General features: G+C 43.6%; 1 protein-coding gene across 3 annotated transcripts in view; it reads left to right on the top strand.

The window, feature by feature from the left end:
* Uqcc1 (ubiquinol-cytochrome c reductase complex assembly factor 1) overlaps window positions 1-25,154 on the top strand; it is an 84,636-nt gene that overhangs the window by 54,846 nt on the left and 4,636 nt on the right. For 2 of the 3 annotated variants that reach the window (XM_090352236.1, XM_090352238.1), the window contains one exon: window positions 20,346-20,423. In XM_090352236.1, coding sequence (XP_090208362.1) covers window positions 20,346-20,423 — 78 coding nt within the window. Of the gene's footprint in view, window positions 1-7,681; window positions 7,938-20,345; window positions 20,424-25,154 lie in introns of those variants that run through there. The other variant, XM_090352237.1, reaches the window with a different exon arrangement.

Below are 25,154 nucleotides of genomic sequence, written 5' to 3'. Positions count from 1 at the left end.
ACCTGGCTTTGAGCCACGATCCTCAGATCTGAGCCTCCTGAGTAGCTAGGATTACAGGCTTAAGCCACCAGTGCCCAGCTTCAGCAATATTGCTTTTCCTTTTTCCTTCCTTCCTTCTTTTTTTTCTTCCTTCCCTCCCTTCTTTTTTCCTTCTTTCTTTGCCCTCCGCTGTTCACAGTGGACCCTGTCTTTTTTCTTTTCTTCTTTTTTTTTTTTTTTTTTTTTGCCAGTCCTGGGCTTGAGCTCAGGACTGAGCTCAAGACTAGAGCCTGAGCACTGTCCTTGGGCTTTCTCAAGGGTAGCACTCTACCACTTGAGCCACAGCACCACTTCCAGCTTTTTCTATGTATGTGGTACTGAGGAATTGAACCCAGGTCCTCGTGCATGCTAGGCAAATACTCTACCACTAGGCCAAACTCCTGGTCTCTGACCCTGTCTTTTTTTTTTTTTTTTTTTTTTGTAGTGGCTTGAACTCTGAGCCTGGGCACTGTCCCTGAGCTCTTCAGTTCAAGGCTACTGCCCTACCTCTGGGTCCTGAGCATTGTCCCTGAGCTCTTCAGCTCAATGCTACCACCCTACTCCTAGAGCCACAGCACCACTTCTGGTATTCTGGTGGTTATTTAGCGATAAGAGTCTCAGGGCCTTTAGTGCCCGGACTGGCTTTTGAGCCATGATCTTCAGGTCTCAGCCTCCTGAGTAGCTAGGATTACAGGTTTGAGCCACCACACCTTGCTAACCCTGCCTTTTAACTAATAGAAATGGAGAAAGTTAAGTATAAGCTAAAAACCAACAGAAATCTCCTGATTGCCAGCTCTTACAGCTCTCCTTGGTAAGAGGAGCATGGCATATGCTGATACCATGTATGCCATGTAATGTAAATGTTGACAGTGTTAGAACAGAATCCCCCATCTGTAATAGCTACATCAGTTAAGGGCTTTCTCTTTGCTATACACATTAACATGCACCATTTGACATTTAAAGCACCCTGAAATAATCTTTACCTGTGAAATAGTATTTCTAGCCTAGTTTCACAGATAAGGAAAAGAAGGCTCAAAGATTAATTAGTATATTTGTTTATGTAGCAGTTATCATTAACTCGGTGGTTCAAAACAGCTAGAATTTATTCTTATAGCACTAAAAGCAAAAATGAGTTTCACTGAGCTGAAAATGAAGTGTTGGTAGGGTTATCTCTGGAGGCTTCAGAGGAAAATCTGTTCTTTCCCCTTCTCACCTTTTGGTGATTGCCAACATTCTTTGGCTTGTGGCGGCTTCACTCCAGTGACTTCCCCTGCAATGAATCTGTCTTCCTCATGTTTCTTGTAAGATGTACATATTGCATATCACATTAATATCACAGCTACATCTTTTGTTTTATTTATTTAACTATATTAGGAATTGTAGACAACTTTTGGGAGGCTGTTATTCATTATTCATTTAGGTAATGTAATAGGGCTTATCCAGTGGATATGGCAGTCCGGACGGGAACCTGAACTTGCCAAACTGCAGGTCTCTGCTCTTGATCCATTACTAAACACTACAGCTTTTGTGCTAACATCAAGTGTTGTTTTCTTTTTCTTCTCATTTACTTAATATTCACATGTCATGTGGCACTAAGCCTGTTCTTCATGCATCTCAGTTTTCTGGTCTTGGCTCTTGCAGTTAGATTGGTCTTCCCCTACAGGGTAGAGATTCTGTTTTTTTTTTTTTTCTGTTTTTAAAAAATAGAGATATAATTCACAGAGTATTTATGATTTTAATTTTCTTAAGCAAATTCACAGTGTTTTGCCTCCATCACCACTATTAATTCCAGAACATTTTCATCACCTCAGAAAAGAAGTCCTGTACCCATTGGCAGGCACTCCCTGTTCCTCTTTCCTCAGACCCGGAGCCACTGCTTTCCTTTCCATGTCTGTGGATTTGCCTGTTCTGAGCATTTCATAGAAATGGAATGATACAATATATAGCCTTTTAGGTTTGGCTCCTTTCATTTAGCATCGCATTTTTCAGGGTTCATCCATGGTGTTGCATGTTTTATTCATATTTTATAAATGGTCTGTTTTTAAGTATTAGACATTTGAGTTTTTCCACTTTGGGGCACTTAAGAATAATGTACATACGTACAGGCTTGTGTCTGCCCATGATTTCCATTCTCTTGGGGAATTGGTAAGTCCTACAGTAACCATGTTAACTTTTTGTTGTTGATGGTGGTGGTTGTAGGGCTTGAATTCAGGGCCTGGTCACTGTCTCTGAGCCTCTTTTGCTCAAGGCTAGGATTCTACCACTTGAGTCACAGCACCACTTCCAGTTTTTGAGTGGTTAATTGGAGATAAGAGTCTTATGGGAACTTTTCTGCCCCTCTGGCTTTGAAACATGATCCTGAGATCATGAGTAGTAGGATTATAGTTGTGAGCCACAGGCACCCATCTGCGTGTTAACTTTTTGTTTTTGCCAGTCCTGGGGCCTAGGCACTGTCCTTGAGTTTTCTCAAGGCAGCCCTCTACCATTTGAGCCACAGCACCTCTTCCTGCTTTTGCTGTGTGTGTGGTACCAAGGATTCAAACCCAGGACAAGTACTCTGCCACCATGTCATACCCCTGGTACTCTGTGTATTAACTTTTTGAGGGAGGCAGAGATTGTATCTTTTAATCAAGTGATTTGAATACCTAGCATAATTTTTATTTGTTTATAGTAAAATAACATTCTCACAGTAAGGAATTTTAATCACGTGTCTTGTCCTGCCACAAAGTAAACAGTTACACCTGCCATTCTAGACAGGAAAAAGAACAGAGGAGAACAATGGAAGGTGTTTTGCCATTTTGGCCACTCTTCTAGGTGAGCTTGAGTAAAGTCAAATTACCTGACCTCTCTGGGAGATGAGTGAGATACCTTCTACTTTTGCTCCAAACTTAATATTCTGCAACTGTGAAAGTCTAAAATGCTAGTCTTACATTAAATCCCACAGCTTGATTTTTTTTTTAACAGTTCATCATTCTCTGTCTGCTTTCTGTTCCCAGACACAGAGTTTTACCCATCTACTCATCCACTTTATTATGACACACTACCTTCCAGGTACTGTACTAAATCCCAGAGATACTAACACTTTGTCCCTGACTCCCGAGTGTAGCAGGAGACAAACATACAAACAAATAATTTGATGTCCAGAGAATATTCTTGGAGCTTGGAATGAATGTCTTTCAGACTGGATCTTTCTGGAAAAGTAGATGTTGGTTAGACAAGAGCTGTCCAGGCAGAGAACCAGTATGAATAAAGACACAGTGATGCAAGAGGACAGAGAAGGTTTGACCTTTGTTTGGTGACATTCCTTTTCCTGTAATGATATGAACAGATTCTCTTTATTCAGACTAGCTCCATTTTGAGATCTTGCTACATGTATGATAGTTGCAGACTCACGGCAAAATAATTTATTTTGTCTTAAAGTACAGGCTGCATGTAGATTTTCTTCCTTTATTTTTTTTCTATTTGTGTTGTTTTGTTTTAGTGTTGCTGAGGTTGGAACTCAAGGCCTTATGCTTGCTAGACAGGTATCGCTTGAATCATATACCCCCAGCTTTTCTGGTTTTGTTATTTTTCAGGCAGAGTCTTACATTTTACCTGGACCAGACATTGACCATGATCATTTTACCTGTGACGTCCTATGAAGCTGGAATTTTAGGTACATCTCACAATACAAAGCGTACTGACCGAGGTAGGGTCTCGCTAACTTCTTTTGTGTAGGCTGGCCTCAGACCCCAATTCTCTTCATGGCAAGAACCATTGTACCCAGCTTCTTCCTTGTTTTGGGAGAGCACTTCAGAGTCAGTTTTTGAGTGAAGGGATCCACTGAATGGTTCTGAAGTGCTGGTCAAGATTTCTCCATAGTACCAGCTCAGATTTTGCAAATGCTTGGTTGTCCCCTCCAAGAGTTTTGGTTAACATAAAAATATTAGGAATGTAAAGTTTTACAATATGATCAGCACAGCCCAAACTAAATTTCTAATGTTTGTCTAGAAACATATATGGAAGGCTTTGTGTTTCCAACTGCCCCCCTTTCCCACTCCCCAGCCTTCATGAGAGGTCATTGTACAGCTCTTTCCATGGTCACTGTTCTCTTCCCTTTTACTGGAGGGCAAAACTAGGGCAGAGAAATAATTTTTATTCACTTCTGAAAGGTTACAGTAATAAAGAAACTCTTGTTAACATCAGAGGACGTTGCAGCCAAGAGTTTTCACAGTCTGGCATTGTTTATTTTACATGTAATTTGGAACCTTCTGCACTCTTAAAATATTGGCACAAAAATGTTTTAACTCTTGAAGTACCTCACCACAAGCAGCTGTAGTATGGTGTTGGGAGGCAGCAGGGGCCCTAGAGAGCTGTTTGCTCTGTTCCGTGTGTGTGTGTGTGTGTGTGTGTGTGTGTGTGTGTGTGTGTGTGTGTGTGTCTGTGCATTGAGAATCAAAAACTCTGTCCTGATGAGCTTATGTGCTTCTTCTCATGAAACAGTGAGAATGGTGTAACATTCCTGCTTCCTTTCTTCCAGGACTGCCAATAGCACAGTGCTTCCCTTATTTAGATATTTTGATAGAGTTCTACTTTATCTCCCTTGTTTCTCACTTATACTTGATTTCTTAACTGCTTTTTTTTTTTTTTACTTTAGTTTTGGTTGAATGCATACTATGTACAGAGCAAACTCTGTGCCAAGTATTTAGTCCCCACAAATCAGCTTGGGATGGGGTTGAGTGTATCCCCTTTTCACAGCTAAGGAAAACAGGGGTCAGAAAGGGAGTCACAGGCCATCTCAGGCTAATTTAAAAACCTTTTCTCTTAGCCATAATGTACAATTTTTGCTTTATGCCAATTTGAAGTAACAATGAGAGAGTGAACTAATGAATTAATCTCTATGTTAAATGAGCTAATTAGTGTCTGATTCCATCAAAGGGTTTTTGTTAGCTGCAACTGAGATTTTAAAACAGTTGGGAAGGGGCTGGGAGTGTGGCCTAGTGGTAGAGTGCTTGTCTAGCATGCATGAAGACTGGGGTTCGATTCCTCGGTACCACATACATAGAATAATGCTGGAAGTGGTACTGTGGCTCTAGTGGTAGAACACTGGCCTTGAGAAAGCCCAAGGACAGTGTTCAGGCCCTGAGTTCAAGCCCCAGGACTGGCAAAAATAAATAAATAAGTAAAAATAAAATAGTTGGGAAGGATACTAGACTGAAGGTTAGGTTCTAAAGAGTTTCAGGATCAACTTTGCTCCCCAAATTTGGAGAACTTTCTCTTTTTCCCCTATGTTTGAGAATTTGTGTGCTTCAAATGAAGCTGTTTAGTAACCTGGCCTTAGATAAGTCCCAGGCATCCCCAGAGCTGGCCATGTTTTCTGTAATCTAGCCTGAGGACAACAGTCTGCTGCCCCAACAGCTCTCCTTCCTCTCAGTCTGGCATTTTCTTCCTGTCTCCAAAGTGGAGGGAGACCTCTGGCAGATCATAGTGCTACCTACCAGGAAAGCTTTACCCTGCTGCCATCAAGCTATATCCTTCTTCAGGGATCTCTAGCAGAGGACCCTTCCCTTGCAAGAGTTTGCACCAAGGCCACTGTGACTACTCCTGCAAGCTATAGACTTTCTGTTAAAGCCATCCAGACAGTCCTATACCCTTGGGTCTTGATAAATGCTTCCAAGTGCTCACCAAGGAACAAGTTGTGCTCAGGACTTTTCAACTTTTTGCTCAGAAGAGCTCTGTTCTCTTTTGGAAGACACACTTGCCTTTTGCTTCTTGACTGCAAGAATTTGTCCCTGTGGTGGAGAATCTGTGAGTTGCGTGAGCCAGGTGCACGGGGCTCCTAGCTGTAATCCTAACTACTCAGGAGGTTGATACATGAGGATCATGGTTTCAAGCCAACCCAGGCAGGGAAGTCTGAGACTCTTATCTCCAATTAATTTTTTTAAAGCAGAGAATAAAAGGGCCAGGAGTTTGGCCTAGTGGTAGAGTGCTTGCCTAGTAGGCACGAAGATCTGGGTTCGATTCCTTGGTACCACATACATAGAATAAGCCAGAAGTGGTACTGTGGCTCAAATGGTAGAGCTCTAGCCTTGAGAAACCCCAAAGACAGGCCCTGAGTTCAACCCCCAGGACTGGCAGAAAGTAGAGCTGTGGCTTAAATGGTAGAATGCTAGCCTTGAGCTAAAATAACAGGAGCAGTGCCAAGATGAGCACAAAAAAAATTAAATAGAAAAGATTAGTATATGCATATGCAATTCTGGGTCAGAGAAACAGGTCCATCCACTCAGGTATAGTGAAGACCCCTGTGTATTCCTGCTGTCCATTACAAGAATGAGGTCAGTCGGGTGCTAGTAGTTCTTACCTGTAATCCTACCAGTACGCAGAAGGCTGAGACCTCGAGATTGAGGTTCGAAGCCAGCACAGGTAGAAAAGTACACAAGGCACCATCTCCATTTAATGCACAAAATTCTAAATTGAGGCTTGGTTCAAGTGGTAGAGCACCAACCAGGAGCAATCAAGCACAGCATGAGTGTGAGATAGAGTCTAAACCCCAGTACCCGCATGTGCACACATGCGCGCGCGCACACACACACACACACACACACACACACAGAATCCAGAGGCTAACTCCTGATTTCCCAAACAACCACTTCCCAGCCACTTCCCATCACATTGACTTTGCAACTAGATAAACCTGGTTCTAATCCCACTTTGGCCACAATATGACCTTGAGATCCTAAGCAAATCTCTTTATCTCCATTACTTTTTCTATAGTGCTCACATTATTGAGTGATAATAAATAGCATAAGTATGGTATATTGGTGATAAAAGGGTGCTTTCAGGTTGTTGTGTACAGACCTTTTCAGTGACATTTCACATAAGCATAAAGGGATGTGTCTGTTGATACCTCACTAGATTCTGGCCTTTTGAGGGCTGGGATTGTGTCTTTCCTCTTCTGTCTCCTGATCAGGACGGCCTGGGTGACCATGGCAGGCATTGAGCTGATGTTGGCTCAGTTCATAAGGATGACTTGGGCAGAACAGGGTGGCAGATGCTTTAGTTTCTCCATCTGTACCTGGGGAAATGGTAACCTCTTACTTTGGAGCCTTTGAGGACAAGTTAAAGTGAAACATGTGAAGTGTTTGGAGCCCTTTGAAAGGAAGGGCATTGGAGAAATTAATGGTGTTTTTGCTGTTCTTGGGAAAGCCCTTTGTGGTTCCTAGTGAATAAATTACTTGGAGTGAGTTTTCTAACACCTCCTACTCTGCTCTGTTCACTGTAACTTTTTTTTTTTTTTAAATAACTGTCTGCTGTAATGCTTCTTTGCTCATGACTTATAAAGATATATATTTGGGGTGTTGGACTTTTGACCTTTTCTGCTCTCAGGAGAGAAATTTCTATTAGAATAATAAAAGGTGTAAAGTGTGTGTTGTTCCTTTTCTAGGCTGTGGGCAGTTGAACTGTTGAGGTTAAGAATCGGCATACTTTTGTGGTTCCTTTGTGGTTACTGAAAAAATAAAGATAACTCCCATTGAGCATTCAGTGGTCTGAGTATCTCCTACTCCATTTTTTTCTCAGCCTTATTCCTTGCCCTTTTGCTAAAATCCCTTGGATTTCAAATGAACCCAGTTGCCTTGGGCATTTTGAGCCAGATATTTATATCTATTTTCCTTCTTTTTCAAAGACAGAAGGTGTTATCATCTGCTGTGCTTTGGAACCTAAGGTGAGTTGCCTGCCAACCAAGACCCTCCCTGTAGGAAGGAAGACTTGCTGGGTCTGGCCCAGCATAGCAGAAGAGAGTAGTGGCTGTGAGAACCTGGAGCGTATGCTTCTCTCACAATCCCAAATGCTGCACTGCCATGAAGAACTCAGTGCCTGCCACGTGCAAGGCATTGACTGGGAATATGGTGTGTAGGGGGAGGGAAGGAATTGGACAAAATGTAGTTCTAGCTTCCAGGAATTTATAGTAAAACTTCCAATAAATGACACTGGTTCTGTTACTGAGTGAGTCTTTGCAAAGGCCTTTCAGTCACTAGCAGCAGGCTCCGAACCTGTTCCCACATGTATGAACCACACAACATACCTGGCACTGCTCATTTGGGTCCTTAGATGGCAGTTTTCAGGCAATAGCAATAAAATGTTGTACCACCTTATCATTCTATATATTTACTTACTTTGCTTATTGTCCTTTCTCGGTTTTCTGGAACTGTCTTTTGGTCACTGCTGCTGGTTCTTAGTTCCTGGAACAGTGCTTGGTTTATGGTTAGTATTGAATTTCCACTTGATGAAGGTGTGAATATTTCCCTTTGATCCAGCAGCATTATTCATTTGTGTGGCACCATTAAAGATTGTTTCATTCATTTATTTATTCAAAGAATATCTTTGTCTCTTACCATGTGCTAATCCCAAAGTGCGGTTGGTAAAAATACGCCAGGAAGAAGTGACCCTACAAAGTTTACAGTCTAGTTAATGCCAAGAAGAGAAAAGAAGTTGAATCTTTCCCAGGTTCACTTCCAAACTAAAGTGATGAACAACTAAGATAAGAGTTTACCCAGTTTTGGGGGCTGGGAGTTTGGCCTAGTGGTAGAGTGCTTGCCTAGCATGCACGAAGACCCGGGTTCAATTCCTCGGTACCACATACATAGAAAAAAGCTGGAAGTGGTGCTGAGGCTCAAGTGGTAGAGCTCTAGCCTTGAAAAAGTCCAAGGACAGGGCTCAGGTCTTGAGCTCAAGCCCAGAACTGGCAAAAAAAAAAAAAAAAAAAAAAAAAGTTTACCCAGTTTTTCCAGATGCAGTGACTCACCCCTGTAATCCTAGCTACTCAGGCGTCTGAGATCTGTGACACTAAAGACCCTGAGACTCTTATATCCAATTAATCACTAGAAAAGGTGACTGTAGCTCTAGAGGTAGGGTGGTAGCCTTGAGCTGAAGAGTTCAGGGACAGTGCCCAGGCTCAGAGTTCAAGCCCCAAGACCCTCCCCCCCCCAAAAAAAAAAGAGAGAGAGAGAGTTTACCTAGTTTTCTTTTGTTTCTGTTTTTGTTTTTGCTACAAGCTTTCCCAAGGCTAGGCTGTGCTAAGAGGGAGGGGCAAGAAAGCAGGCAGATCCCAGATGCTCCAGGGAGAGGTGATACTTCTAAACAGATGGATGTAGGGGTTGGGGGAAGGAGAAATTGGGTTTGGATTTGGAACCTCCTTTCCAAGTCAGGTCACAGACTCAGTTAAGAGCGAGTAGACACAAAAGCCAGGCAGCTCAGATCTGGCCTTGCCATGTGGCCTTGTCCAAGGGATTTTAATCTGTGAGTCAGCTGACCCCGCATAACAGTGGGAAGGATAACTGCACTATCCACCTTACCCTAAAGCATTGTGAGAGTTAATGAGTTATTGTATGGGGGGGCTCTTTAAGCAGTGCTGTAAAGCTAGATAGATATTTACTGCCGTTGTTTGTATTATTTACTGTTAAACATTTTTGCCTCTGTTGTTAATGGAAAAAGAAAAGCAGTGTCTGGCATAGTTTTGATGGTACAGTTGAGGCTCAGTGTGATGTATTTTCCAGAGTCACAAAGTGGGGAAAATGGCTCCTGGGGCCTAAATATTACTTAGATTCTTTGTGTTTCTTTGTTGGGACTTGAATACAGACCACCAAAGAGATGTCTTTAATAGACATAGCATTTAACTGAGTTTTTCTCCTTCCTTTGGATAAAATACCCTCTAAAAAAACATTTCAGGGAAGTAGTACTATGGCTCAAGTATTAGAGCAATAGCCTTGAGCTGTAGAGCTCAGGGACAGCACCCAGGCCCAGAGTTCAAGCCCCACAGCTGACACAAAAAAAGAAAAAGAAGCCTGGCACAGTGGCTCACACCTTTAATCCTAGATACTCAGGAGGCTGAGATCTGAGGATCAAGGTTCAAAGCCAGCCTGGGCACAGGCACTAAAGTCAGTGAGACTCTTATCTCCATTTAACCACCAGAAAACCGGATGTGGCCCTGTTGCTCAAGTGGTTGGACGGTAGCCTTGAGCTGAAGAGTTCAGAGACAGGGCCCAGACCCAGAGTTCAAGTCCCGCAAAACAAATAAACAAACAAACAAAAAATTTCAATGAAAACAGAGGACAAGAAAAGAGAGTTAACTGAGTTGCTGGGACTGCTGATAGAATTCACAGTCAACTGGCAGTTCCCTTTTAGGGATAGTAGTAGAACACAAGGGTTCCGATCTAGCCATTCCCAGGATAAGTTCTCAGGGTAAGCTATCAACTGAATGGAAAGTTTGGGTCTTAAAAGACTGTCTTAGAAATCAAGAGGTTTAAAGAATGACATTTTTCTTGAATTATCATGCAGTCAGTATTTTGGAATCTTTACAGCTCTGAACATTAAGTAAAGATGTGGCAGTGAAAGACATTTTGTGGCTTATGAGAAACAAGGGAGATGTCTCCTTTATTGTTTGGGCTGTAGATTTTGGTGTGACCTGTTGTGCCCAGCCAGCTTTGCCACTTGACACTTGGTTCATAGGGGCCAAACCACCTCTTTGGTGGGTCATGGGGCCTGAACTCTTCAGCTCAAGGCTACCATCCTACCCCTGGAGCCACAGCCCCACTTCCTGTTTTCTAGGGATTAATTGGAGATAAGAGTCTCACAGTCTTTTGTGCCCTGGCTTTGAACCTTGATCCTCAGATCTCAGCCTCCTGAGTACTAGGATTACCAGCGTGAGCCATCGCACCTGAGCACCCTGCGACACCGCCTCTTTTAAGGCTATAACTGAAGGGCCCAATCTTTTCATGCATCTAAAGATGGAATATGAAGGATGGATTCCTGCTTTATTCCCCCAGGTCAAGCAAGGCACTAGGCTTGACCACATGCTTGTCCACAGGCAGGTTCCAGCCTGGGCCTGGCCAAGGATACCACCTTTGGTCCCCAGGGGATAATAGCTCCTCAAACCAGGTGCAGCATTCCCCTGTGGGCCTCTCCTGGGCCCCCAAAGGACCATAACCCATTTTTGTTTTTAATTTTCTGCTTCCTTGGTAAGCCCTAAAATCCAGTCGCTCACACAGCCTTCAAACCTGTGGGAAGGTCTGTGCCCCTCACTGGCAATAAACAGTCCCCACCTGTTGATGATCTAGTCCAGCTTATTTCTTTTCCCTTTTCCTCCATTTTCCTAACAAAGATGATGAGGCCAGGAACGACAAAGGGCTAGGTTTTGGATCCTGTGGGAAAGTTGCCGTTCAGGTAATATGTATGTACTTCAGGATCACTGAGTGGGAAAGGACACTGGGGTGTGTGACCTCAGCGATGCCTGTATATTCCTTGGTTTGTATAGGTCCTTAATTAGCATCCATGACAAGTGACTTTGCCCTGGCTCCACTAGCAAAGAACTTTGTAAAATGTGGATTATCTGTTTTCACCTGTTTGCACATCTAAGGTGGCCCAGTAGTGATAAGGAACAAGCATCTTGTAGTTTTCCATTGTAGCCAGTCTGCTCATGTTTAATAGAAAAATCATTAAAAAAGGAAAATTGTGCCTGCAGCTTTGTGCACTCATAAATATAGTCACAAGACCCAGGGTGCAATTAGGAGCCTATGAATGTCTCTGAAAGCCTGAGTGTGTCAGCGCGTTCTCACTGCCACTCATCAGACCTCATGGCTGCAGGTAGCACGCAGAGGACCCAGAGGAATGACATCTGCTGACAAGCAGTGCCCAGATTCTGGAGAGGAGGGCACAGGCGCCCAGACCCTGGCTGCTGAACCCGTGCACCCTCGGTGATGCCTGTTGAGCTCAAGCTAAATACACATCTTGCTCATATTACACCTTATCCAAGTAAGATTTTCCATTACCACGATCTAGAAGACATTAAGGGCACAGTGATTGCTCAAACCCTGCAAGACTGGTTGTCTACACTTAGTGCTGCCAGGGTCACAAAGTCATTCATGTGTGACTGCATATAGTGTGGTACTTTTTTCAGTACCTTTTTTTATTTTCTTTTTGCTTCCCCCAGTGAGTTCTGACTCAGTGCAAGTCATGACTTCACCATTTCTCTTTCACATGTATATGTTCACCCGGGCTGTCTGTCATTTCTTAGGAACCCATTCCTTCCTCTTTATCCTGTTGCAGCTTCCACTGATTTCTGTACTGACTCTCATGTGGACAACTGCATAGCCTCTTGGAGTTGCTGCCTCTGGTCCTTCCTCAGTTCTAGGGTCTAAACTACTAGGGTTACTTTTTTTTTTTTTTTTTTTTTTTGCCAGTTCTAGGGCCTGAATTCAGGGTCTGGGCACTGTCCTTGAGCTTTCTCAAGGCTAATTTTCTACCACAGGAGCCACAGCACCACTTCCAACTATTTTTGTGTATGTGGTACAGAAGAATCGAACTCAGGACTTCGTGCATGCTTAGGCAAGCACTCTACCATCAGACCACACTCCTGACCCTAGCTTTAGTTTTGAAAATAAAATCTGTCCATGAAACTTCCCTGTGCTTAAAACCCTTTCCTTTCTCATTCTCTCCCTTTTTCCCTTCTTTCTTGATTGTGCTGGTCCTGGAGCTTGAACTAGCTTAAAGCTAGGTCTCTATCACTTAAACTATAGCTCTAATGCTACAAAAAAAAAAAAGTCCATCTATTTGGTAGCATGCAGTAAGTCAAACTTCATGCCTTTTGATGGCTGAATAATATTATATAGACATATTTTGTTTATCCATTCATTTCTCAATGGTCACTTTGGTTGTTTCTACACTTTAGCTGTTGTGAATAAGGCTCCTGTGAGCCTTATAAGTATCTATTCCATTCCCTGGTTACATTTCTTTTGGAAATATACTTAGGAGTAGTGTTTCTAGGTCATAGGCCAATTCTATGTTTAACCTTTTGAGAAACTTTCCCACAGTGACTATGCTGTGTTACATTCACTCAAGAGTATTCCAACTTTCCTCTGCACTATGAATTATAATCATCCTTGTAGGTGTGGATGTAATCTCCACCCCCCGTCGCCCCTTGCTTTTGGTTGGTGGTTGTGCGACTTGAACTCAAGGCCTGTGTGCTGTCCATGAGCTCCTAGGCTCAAGGCTAGCACTCTACCACTTTGAGCCACAGCTCCACTTTCAGTTTTTGAATTGTTAATTGGAGATAAGGGTCTCACAGGGACTTTTCTACCTGGGCTGGCTTTGAACTACAATTCTCAGATCTCAGCATTCTGAGTAGTTAGGATTACAGGCATGAGCTATCAGGACCCGGCCTAAAAGTTCTCTTTTGCTTACATTTCAGGTTTGGTTCTATCTTGATAATTGACCATTGATGATCACTAATAAATTAAACATTTCACTTCCCAAATATTGTGTTTGACAACAGAAAACCAAAGCCTGACCAAAACTTGCATGCACTTACTATTTGTTAGACCAGTGTACTTCAATTTGGAAGGATAAAGAAATAGCTAATTGTGACCCGACCTGCTGTTGCCAGCAAGCATTCTTGTTCCACCACGGTCCTTGTGGGAGTCACCAGGCCTCCATTCAAGATGAGTGATAAGCCAGACATGTCCGAAGAGGAGAAACCCTCTTCCTTCAAAGGAAACTATGGAGCAGGAGAAAGAGTTTGTTCAAACATGCTGCTTATGTGTTCCTGGAGATTTGAGGCACCTGTAAATGGTTTGTCTTCTATATTCCCTGGCTGAAAGTTCATCAGTAGCCAGTACCCCCCTTAAATTTGTTTTTACAGTGAAATTTCAGATGGCAGATGACTGCTGTCAGTCATCTCACCATGGATGACCTTTGTGAATGGTCCTGTGCCCCTGCACAGTGAGCCAATGTTAACCTGCACTGGGTGCCTTCTGCTTCATAGTCATTCTTTCATAACATCTGGATTTTCATTTGTAGTAAAACATTTTAAAAAATACAAAAAAAATTAAAAAGAAATAAAAAGAAAGCTAATTGTATGGATGTTTTGCATTATACTTCCAGGGCCTTGTTTGAGAACATATAAGAATGGGGGGCCAGTTCATGTTTAACCTGATTACTCCTGAGAATGGTTGGCTGTTAACTAATTAGGGTAACTCTCACAGCCATAGGAGCTGTCTCTGTATGGTCAGACTTATACACAAATATGTTTGCTCCAAACCTAGATCTCTAGAAAGTGGTCATGATAGAATAGGAGGTAGTCTGGAGACTAGTTTCAGTGGAAGAGGTAGATTTGAGAGGCAAGTGAACCTCAGACATCAGACCTCCTAGAATAGGGTTATGCTTGAAAACTCTGCAAACAGCAGCAGGTATATGGGTTCACTCAGCCTCTCCTCAAGTTCTTGTTCTTGGGAGCTTTTGGAAATTTATGGAAATACGTGGCCATCCATACTTGGAGACTTAATTATGATGAGAACACATTGACTAATTCTTCTAATATGTATTGAGCAGTGTGCTACCTTTGCCTTCAAGGAGCTCACAGTCTAATGTAGTGTGCGTGGGTGGAGTAGCCTATAAACAGACCATTAAAATAGTACAGTAAGTATTCCTGGTGGAAATGTAAAAACCTCCATGAAGGAAAAACACACCAGTTTAGGAAGACCTAAAAAGCTCCACAGAAGAATGAAGTGATGCCTTTTCTATTAAATGAGGACAGTAATGTCCCCTTTAGTATTATGGTAAAGAGGTAACATATGGGTCAAGCACAATTGTCCATTCCTATAATCCCAGCTAGGGGGCAGGGGGCAGGGAACAGAAATAGGAAGAGTTGTGGTTTCAGACCAGTCCACCCAAAAAAATGAGTCCCCATTTCAACAATAAGAAAAATAGCTGGGTGTGATGGTACATGCCTATTATCCTTGCTGCTTGGGAAGTATAAATAGAAGTCTTGTGGCCCACACCAACCTGAGCATAAATGTGAGACCGTATAGAAAATAACAAAAGCAAAAAGGGCTGGGGAGGAGGGTGTTATGGCTCAAGTGATGGAGCTCCTGTCTAGTGAATATGAAGTTCTAAGCTTAAATTTCAGTACTCTACCCTCTTTTCTCTAGATCCTCCCCATCCCCCCAAATAGAAATAGCATATAAAAAGCTTTTAATACTGGTTCTGATTCTTAGTAACATTCAACAAATCTTAGTCAACTAATGAATTGATAAGTGATGGAAGACATTGAGCCCTCACAGCTGAGACTGACTGAACTCAACTAATTTAAGCAATCAGTTTCATCAGAAGGAAACTAAAACTTAGAGAATGGAAAGGAGAGTTTTAGACGTAGGCCTCAGGAAGGAAAGATACAGGGCAGCTTAACATTGCTAACAGGAATTTACATGCAGTGCAGTTTCTTTGGGATAGCTAACTTCAGCTTCCATTTAAAAAAAATAAAAACATTTAAAAAATATATCATATACAAAGCTTCCTATTGCATTAAAAGTTTGAAATGGGGGGCGGAAATGTGGCCTAGTGGTAGAATGCTTGCCTAGTATGCATGAAGCACTGGGTTCGATTCCGCAGTACCACATACATAGAAAAAGCTGGAAGTGGTATTGTGGCTCAAGAGAAAACTCAAGGACAGTGCTCAGGCGCTGAGTTCAAGCCTCAGGACTGGCAAAAAGAAAAAAATTGAAATGATTTATTTTTTGCTTTTTTGTTGTGCTAGGAATTGGTTTTGTTTTGTTTTTTGCAAGTCCTAGGGAGTGAACTCAGGGCCTGAGCACTGTCTTAGGGTTTTCCTCAAGGCTGGTGCTCTACCACTTGAGCCACAGCACCCCTTCTGGCTTTTCTGTGTATGTGGTACTGAAGAATCGAACCTGGGTCTTTGTACATGCTAGGCAAGCATTCTACTACTGAGCTACATCTCTAGCTCATCCCCACCTCAGGCTCTTCAGTTCCTGTGTTCTCCTGTACCAGCTTTCTTCCATTCTCCCTCCTATTAGTGCAGCCCCTCACCCCTACTCTAAAACATTGTTTTCCTTTTCTTTTCTCTTTTTTCTTTTGCTGCCAGTCCTGGGACTTGAACTAAGGGCCTGAGCTTCCCTCCCTGTCCCTTCCCCAAGACTAGCACTATTCCACTTGAGCCACAGCTCCATTTCCAGCATTTTCATGGTTAATTCTGCCTGAGCTGGCTTTGAACCATGAACCTCAGATCCCAGCATCCTGAGCAGCTAGAATTAAAGTTGGTATGAGCTACCAGTAATCTGGCTCCTTTTTTCTAAAATGAAAATAGCCATTTCTTTTTTTGAGCTAGTATGTATTAAGCTCTTGCCTCAATTCTTAGCACTTGGCAAATAATAAATTACATGACCTGCACCTGGCTTTTTTTTTTTTTAATCTCAGCATCAGGATTTAAATTCAAGGCCTCACACTCCTGCTTGATTTTCTTGTTCGTGCTTGATGCTCTACTACTTGAGCTATACCTCTAGCCTGACATTTTCCTGGTTAAATATGGTATCTCACAGACTTCTCTGCCTGGGACTATCTTCAAACCTTAATCCTCCAGGTCTCAGCTTCCTAAATAGCTAGGATTATAATTTTGAACCACTAGTGCCCAGCTCATGTTTTTGGATTTGAATCAATTTTGTGACACCTGTGGACTAGGGAGAAGAGAGGCTTTGTGGAGAATGTAATGTGGGATCTCGGTCTTAGAAGATCAGGAGGAGTTAGTATCCCGTCCGTCAGCAGCCAATAGATATGTGACAAAGAGATAAGAGCATTACACAGCTGTGGAAATGGCACAGGGTTGACTAGTGAGGTGAAGGTGGGAAGCTAGAGATGAGGAAAGAAAATCAACAAAGGATACATCTTGAAGAACCTTCTAGGGCTCACAGAAAAGTTAGAACTCAATCTCCTATCAGTCCCTATATCCACAGTCTGGTTCCTCTATTAAACAGTCACATAAACCTCTTTAAGAGCTGCAACAGTGGAAAGGGAAAGAGGCCAGTGAATTGGCCTCAAATGAACTGGCGTCTCTTAAAAGCTAATATTCCTTTCTGAGAATACTCCATTAATTTAAAATGTGCCTTGCAAGATTCCTTCTTGCTTGTGTTCCCTGTAGCCTGTCTCATTCATTAATCTGCTGATTAGGAACCGTGAACTCTTGCATCCCTCCCCCCAACCCCTGTTTTTTACATTCCCTTTTTAATATACTATGCTGCTCCCTACCCACCCCCTGACATAAACTCCAGGATCCGTCCCTGGCCTGCTCATGTTTGTTTTCTTTGCCCCTTGTGCCTGCCTCTCTATAACATTTGTAGTATGTGTTAAGTAATCCTTAAGGTAACATTTTTATTATGTCATAAAAAGTGCATGGCAAATATATTATAACTCATGGACTTTGTTTAAAAATGAACGGATAATTTATTGAGTGTGTTACATGAGCCGTGCTCCCCTCCCCATTGCAGCAGAGACCTGCTGCTCATTTCACCTAGCCTCCTATTGAGGGCTCCCGCCCTGTGACATGCTGGGAAAGCAGAGTCGTGGTTGGCTAGGAATGACGTCATAGTTTATGTACTCAATAAAAATTTAATTAAGTCATTACAGGAATTGCAGTCATCATTTAACCCTCTGATTTCTTCTGTTTAGTTTATTATTAAACATTCAGTAATACCAGTCACCGAATCCTGATGGCTTATAAAATATCTGCATGAATTTTAATAGCTTAAATAAATGGGAAAATATGAGTAACTGATATAAAAGGAACCTTTTCCCATGTGGTGCTGTAGTATGTATGGCTTTTTATAAAAAAGCAAAGCATTTTGGAAAGGATATGAGTTTAATAAGCAAGCAGCCTCGTGCTGTCCGGGAGGAGTTTCTCTTCTGCTGGGGCATTTGTGAATTCATGTTTGGGGGACTCCACACAGAGAGGCCTGGCCCTGGGGGACAGGGAACTGCACACTAGTGAACAAAGGCTAAGTGTGCAGTAAAATCCCACAGGGAAGCTCCAGGCTGCCCTTGACTGCTGGGCTAAGAAGGGCCTGGTCAGGAAGAGTCCAGCAGTTCAGGAAGCTGCTGTCACTTGTCCCTCACCTGTTGCCTTCAGATCGTGTGTCTGCAGTGATGGAGCTTCCAGGAAGGGTCCTTTTCATGTTCTAATCCAGCCTGGGTGATGATATCTGAGAACCATTCTTCACTGTGGCAGTTTGCCAATGTCTCATCTAGAGGTGAGAGGGAAGAGACAGCTTATAGGTCATTGGAGTTAGAAGACCAGGAGGCAGGAGAGTCTTGCTAACAAGGAGCTCCACTCCTGTACCCAGATGTCCTGGGCAGCAGCCAGCCAAGATACAGGTGCACTCCAAGGAGAAAAAATGTATTTGTGGATAAGCTATCTTTGCTGGGCATATTGAGTGAATATTTCCTAGGAGAAGCACTCCCGCCATAGTATCTAATGGCCTGGGATTGTTCCTTTGTGCTCTGGTCCCCTTGCATAGTTGGAAAGACAACTGGCATGGGAGGAAAGGAGTACCCTAAAATGAATATTAAGAGGTCCATTTAAAATGTCATCCTTGGGCTGGGAGTTTGGCCTAGTGGTAGAGTGCTTGCCTAGCATGCATGAAGACCCGGGATCAATTCCTCGGTACCATGTACATAGGAAAAAAGCCAGAAGTGGTGCTGAGGCTCAAGTGGTAGAGCTCTAGCCTTGAGAAAGTCCAAGGACAGTGCTCAGGCCCTGAGCTCAAGCCCAGGACTGGCAAAAAAAAAAAAAAAAAAAAAAAAAAAAAAAAAAACAAATAAAAAAAAACTTACAACTGAAATGTCATCCTCGGGCCAGGAGTTTTGCCCAGTGGTAGAGTGCTTGCCTAGCATGCACGAAGGCCTTGATTTGATTCCTCAGTACCAGATACAAAGAAGTGGTGCTGAGGCTCAAGTGGTAGAGCTCTAGCCTTGAGAAAGTCCAAGGACAGTGCTCAGGCCCTGAGCACAAGCCCAGGACTGGTAAAAAAAAAAAAAAAAAAAAGAAATGAACTCTGACCCCAGCCCATTTGGAAGTTGATGTAGATGTTTGGTAGTATTTGTGTCTGGAATTTCTGAGACATAAGGAGGTATCAGTGGCAAAATCAAAATAAGTGGAGCCATTGGACAGTGGTACCCCATAGGGGCTTAGTTACCAGTGTGCCTGTCTTTGCCTTTTCCTGGGGCCAGGCTTTCACCAGGATGTTGGGGTGCTAATATTAATTAGTCATGGTTCCCATAACACTAGAGCAATTCTCAGACAGGTGGGAGAGGCTGACTGGAACTTTGTAAATGGTGCTGTGTACCTAGAGGGAACAGTGTACACCCAGCTCTGAGAACACAAAGAATGGGTGGCTCGTGTGGTCTGGGTTGAAGGTGGGCAGAAAAGGTTATGGTTTGCATTCCCAAGTACCACCAATCTCACATTTTCCAGCCTAGAGCTTCACAAGTCTCTCTTCATTTTTGAAAATTATCCATGACTATAAAGTATTGGAACTGGTTTTCATTTTATATAAGCAAACCAGGAGGTGTTATTCATAACTCCTGCATTTGCAGGACACTCTGCGCTTCACCAAGGCTTTCAGGGTATGTTGTTAAGTTAATGAATGAATAAGTACTAACTCATTGGCTCTCCAAAATAGCCCTTGCATGCAGGGCCTGGAGAAGACAAGAAAACAGATGCAGCTTGACTCAGTCAAGATGCAATCCAATGTCCATAGAAGAACCATGGCTTGAACCTGGGTTTTCTGACTAAGTCCAGTCATTTTGCCTTTTGTGCTGTTCTTCAGAAACCAATCATGAACCTAAGGATAAAATCACCTTACTTTTTTGATTTGTGATCCAAAATCATTCTCCTGAGCTGGGAGTGTCGCCTAGTGGTAGTGCTTGCTTAGCATGCACAAAGACCTGGGTTCTGCTTCTTGGTACCACATACATAGAAAAATCCAGAAGTGGTGCTGTGGCTCAAGTGGTAGAGCACTGGGCTTTGAGAAAGCCCAAGGACAGTGGTCAGGCCCTGAGCTCAAGCCCAGGACTGGCAAAAAAAAAAGAGTCTCACAACCTTTCCTGCCGGGGCTGGCTTTGACCCCTGATCCTCAGATATCAGCCTCTTGAGTAAACTAAAATTCCAAGTATGATCCACCAGCTCCTGGCTTCATTGTTTTTAGTGCTGGTTTCCTATATCAGACTATATGCTTCTCCAGTCAAGATACTATTTCTCCTGCTTTGTGTAAGAAGGATCTAGCACAAAACTAGGCACATGGGTAAGGGATCAGTTCATCAAACTATTTTAGGTAGCAAATTAAGGAAAATACTGATACATGAGGGAACTGAGAATGGACCAGCAAGTTGCCTTGTTAAACATCCCTTTCTCTTTGTCCTTCCAACAGCTTATGACAACTAAGAGCCTATGGTCATAGTTTTCTGTGTTTTTTCTTTATTTCATACTTTTGTTTTTGTCATTTCTTTTGTAGGTTAATTCCTATATCTTGAAGAAGAATATGCTTCTTATGACAAGTAATTTCTATTCATCAATCTTGGGATATGATGAGGTAAGATCATTAACTAAGCCTTTGGCTATACTGGGATTTGAACTCGGGGCCTCACACTTGCTAGGAACGTACTCTACCTCTGTGCCATGCCTCTATCCCCAAGGACTTTTGATGAAAGGATCTGAGGAAAATTTCTAAGACCATCATCATTTCCTGCCATTACAGTTTAGTATTCATTTCTTCATCTTCATTGACTGGTTTTCCAGGGCTTTTACAAGAGAATGCCACAAAATATGTTCATGTTTGTTGAGTGCCTACGGGGTGCTAGATGGAGAAACAAAAGCAAGGCAGATCTCATGTTAGACCTTGAAGCTCTCAGAGCGAGACATAACTGCACATACATTAGCACAGTCTGCGGACGTAGTATACACTGTTTTTACATATTATAAAAGCATAGGCTGGGAATGTGGTTTAGTGGTAGAGTGTTTGCCTCGCATTCATGAAGCCTTGAGCAAAAGAAGCTCAAGGACAGTGTTCAGGCCCTGAGCTCAAGCCCAGCCCTGGCAGAAAAAAAAAAAAAGCTTTGTGTTGGCAGGCATGGTGGCTCACGCCTGTAATCCTGTAATCCTAGCCACTCAGGGCTGAGATCTGAGGATCAAGGGGATCAAGGTTCTAAGCCAGCAGGCACCTGAGACTCTTGTCTCCAATTAACCTCTAGAAAATGGGAAGTGGGGCTTGGCTCAAGAGTAGGGTGGTAGCCTTGAGCTGAAGGGCTCAGGGACAATGCCCATGCCAACTTCAAGCCCCATGACCCACCAAAAAAAAAAAAAAAAAAGCTTTAGTATTGGCTCCAGAAACAAGAACAATAAAAGCAATACATGCTCGTTTTAAAAGTTTATAAAATGAGGGCTGGGAGTTTGGCCTAGTGGTAGAGTGCTCGCAATGCACAAGGACCCAGGTTCGATTCCTCAGTACCACATAGAAAAAAGCCAGAAGTGCTGCTGTGGCTCAAGTGGTAGAGCACTAACCTTGAGGAAAGCCCAAGGACAGTGCTCAGGCCCAGGACTGGCCAAAAAAAAAAAAGTTCATAAAACTGGGCCACGGGCTGGGAGTTTGGCCTAGTGGTAGAGTGCTTGCCTAGCGTGCACGGAGATCTGGGTTTGATTCCTAGGTACCACATACATAGCAAAAAGCCAGAAGTGGTGCTGTGGCTCAAGTGGTAGAGCCCTAGCCTTGAGAAAAATCCAGGGACCGTGCTCAGGCCCTGAGCCCAAGCCCAGGACTAGCAAAAAAAAAAAAAACTGGGCCAGGAATTTGGCCTAGTGGTATAGTGCTTGCCTAGTATCCACGAAGACCTGAGTTTGATTTCTTGGTACCATATACATAGAAAAAGCCGGAAGTGGTACTGTGGCACAAGTGGTAGAGTTCTAGTCTTGAGAAAACCCAAGGACAGTGTTCAGGCCCTAAGCTCAAGCCTAGAACTGGCCAAAAAAAAAAAGTTCATAAAACTATCAGATACTAGGGACTACTCAAGAGGCTGAGATCTGACAATTGCTGTTCTGATCCAGCCCAGGCAGGAAAACCTGAGAAACTCTTATGTTCAATTAATCACCAGAACACTGGAATTGGCACTGTGGTAAAACACTAGACTTGAGCAAAAGAAGTTCAGGGACAGTGCCCTGGGACCAACAAAATAATAATAATAAATAAATACAAGTTCATAAATCTGTGTAACAGATTGAAATTGAAAATAAAAGGTCCATTTCCTCCCTGCCCTACTCCCTGTCACTGAAGAAAACTTCACTCACAATTAATCAAATGTCCTTCTGGATACAGACAAGCCATCAGTTTTTTCCTCCTTTGTGGTAAGGAGACTTACACCATGCATTTTTCAACTTGTTTGTTTCAGTGAGTGATATATCTAGAGTGTGTTGAACACACATTCCTCACTCCCTCCTTCCCCCAGCCTCTGGCAATTTCCATTCCTCTATCTCCTCATGAAAATGGAAACTTACAGTATCTGTTCTTTTGCAACTGGATAATTTCACTTAGTTCTTTACGTTCATCTGTCAGCATTGATTTCATCCCTCTCCAACGTTTTATTATGGAAAATTCAGACATATAGAAAAGTTGAATGATGCTATAATGAACACCTGTATACACATATACCCACCACCAATATTCATCTACCTCTTTTTTGGGGGTGAGGGGGGTGGGGTGGTCATGGAGCTTGAACTCTGGGCCTGGGCGCTGTCCCTGAGCTCTTCAGCTCTAGTAGTGCTCTACTACTTTGAGCAAAAAAGCCAGAAGTGGGGTTGTGGCTGAAATGGTAAAGCACCCTAGGTGAAAAGGGCAAGTGAGAGGATAAGGCTCAGAGTTCAAACTGTGAAAAAGAAAAAAAAAAAAGTGTGAGTTGGGCATTCGTGGCCAAGCTTTTGTTCTGTCCCCGGCTTCTTGCCCACCACTGACACTGCCTATTTTCTGTCAGGCTCTGCCTGTCGCAGCTTCTGCTCATTCTTCAAACCCTCATGGCAGCCACCCCCCCACATCCTTCCCATGTTGCGTGTATGGATCATTGCCAACAGCACTTCGGCCTGTGCCCAGGCCACTTGAGACACAGGCAGGCTGTTGTGTGAGCAAATAGCTTAGCGAATGGTTATGTGCCTGAACTTGTCCTTGGCTCCTGCTGCCATCTTCCAGAAGAAGTAGGATTTCCCAACTGAGCCATGGTGCCAGGACAGTGTTCAGCCATGGAGCCATGTGGAGGGTGTCTTGGGGCAGGTAGAATGATCCTCCACCCAGTTGTCAGCTCTGGACATGGCTCTTCTTGGCAGTGGACCTTGGAGCAAAACCTCATAAGCTGCAGTGCCTGATAGCCCAGACCATCCCAATACATACCCCTGGGGCCTTTATGATGTTTGCCAAGAACCTGTCATGGCCATTGTTTCTTAATGCCCACAGCTGTTTAACTCCTAAGAAACCAATGCTTGGGATGGGCTAATGGCTTTTAAAGGGCAACACAGCCATGGAGTGACAGGGCTGTCATTTAAGTCAAGTAGTCTAGCTCCCAGATCCTGCTGTTGCCTTGATTGTCTCCATAGCTGCAGGCCAAACTAGTCCTCCTGTCCAACATACCATACTTCAGAAAAGGCCTTTATAGGGGCTGGGAGTTTAGCCTAGTGATAGAGTGTTTGCCTAGCATGCACGTAGACCTGGGTTCAATTCCTCGGAACCACATACATAGAAAAAAGCTGGAAATGATGCTGAGGCTCAAGTGGTAGAGCTCTAGCCTTGAGAAAGTCCAAAGACAGTGCTCAGGCCCTGAGCTCAAGCCCAGAACTGGCAAAAGAAAAAAGAAAAAAATGCCTTTATAATATCCTGTGTTTTGCCAGGTGGTTCGCGCCTGTAATCCTAGCTACTCAGGAGGCTAAGATCTGAGGATCAAGATTCAAATCCAGCCTGAGCACAAAAAGACCTGAGACTCTTATCTCCAGTTAACCTCTAGAAAACCGGAAGTGGGGCTTGGCTCAAGGATAGGGCAGTAGCCTTGAGCTGAAGAGCTCAGGGACAGCGCCCAGGCTGAGTTCAAGCCCCATGATCCACAAAAATAATAATAACAACAATAATAATAATATCCTGTGCTTTGCTTTTATTTTTCGGTGTTGAGGATTAAATCCATGGCCTCAAATATGCTCTACCATTGAGCTATCCCAGCCTGTGTTATCTTTCAAGGAAGCTGTATTGAAAATACTTAGAGCAAGTGTTTTCATTTCTTTTCAACAGTAATAGCTAAGAAACTAGAGACTCAGGTTTAGCCACCACCATTGAACTTGGCAGTGCAGAAGTAGGACCTGGGCCAGGTTTCTGGCTCCAAGTCAGCACTTTGGTCCACACACTTCCTTGGCACCCAGACAGAGCAACTTCTCAGGGCCTTTTCCTTTAGTTGCCCTCATCCTCCCTCCCCTAGGGGTCTAAGATGGAACATGGCTGTAATTAGCCATTTGTGATACCTGGACTTTCCAGCAGAGTTCTCAGTGCCCAGGGAAGCAGTGTGGAGTACACACACACACACACACACACACGTGCCCTCATGCATTCATGCACACGCATCCACATGCAGGTTCCTGAACTTTGCCCTCGGTGGCCCTCCATGGCTCTTGGCAACCTTGCTGAACAGCCTGTTCTCTACTAAGGGAGAGAGCGGGCCAGTTGTGACCAGCCCAGAGATGGGTGATGGTGAAGGCAGGGTACCTGGCTCTTTTTTTTTTTTTTTGCCAGTCCTGGAGCTTGAACTGAGGGCTGAGCACTGTCCTTGGGCTTTCTCAAGGCTAGAGCTCTACCACGTGAGCTACCGCAGGACCTTCGGCTTTTTATGTGTATGTGGTACCAAGGAATCACCCCGAGGGCTTCGTGCATGCTAGGCAAGCACTCTTACCATTAGGCCATGCTCCTGACCACCTGGCCCACTTTCCCAAAGGGCCAGCTGCCATGCAGATCTGTACCTGGGGACCAAGTGTGGTGGCCGTGCCCTGTGCACAGCAGCACAACCCTGCAGCTACCATCTCTCAAACTGTGCCTGGGAAGCCATGTCGGACTTGAGACCTAGCTCTGCCTCACCTCAGCAGTGATGGCCCCCTTGGGGCCGCGGGTTTTTTCTCTGTAAAAACAAAGGGGTTAAGTGAGCTGCTCGTAAGACCCCTTCCGCTCTACCGCAGAGCTCCCCATCGCCTCGCAGCCAGTGAGGTCCTCTGAGCCAGTTCTCTGCCTTCCTGTTCGCAACGTCCCCAGTGT

The sequence above is a fragment of the Megascapheus bottae genome, chromosome 18, assembly GCF_031878675.1.
Source record: "Megascapheus bottae isolate mThoBot1 chromosome 18, mThoBot2.hap1, whole genome shotgun sequence".
In the NCBI taxonomy this organism is placed as follows: Eukaryota; Metazoa; Chordata; class Mammalia; order Rodentia; family Geomyidae; genus Megascapheus; species Megascapheus bottae.
Note: the sequence above shows the minus strand (reverse complement) of the source record. Positions and strands in the feature narration are given on the sequence as shown.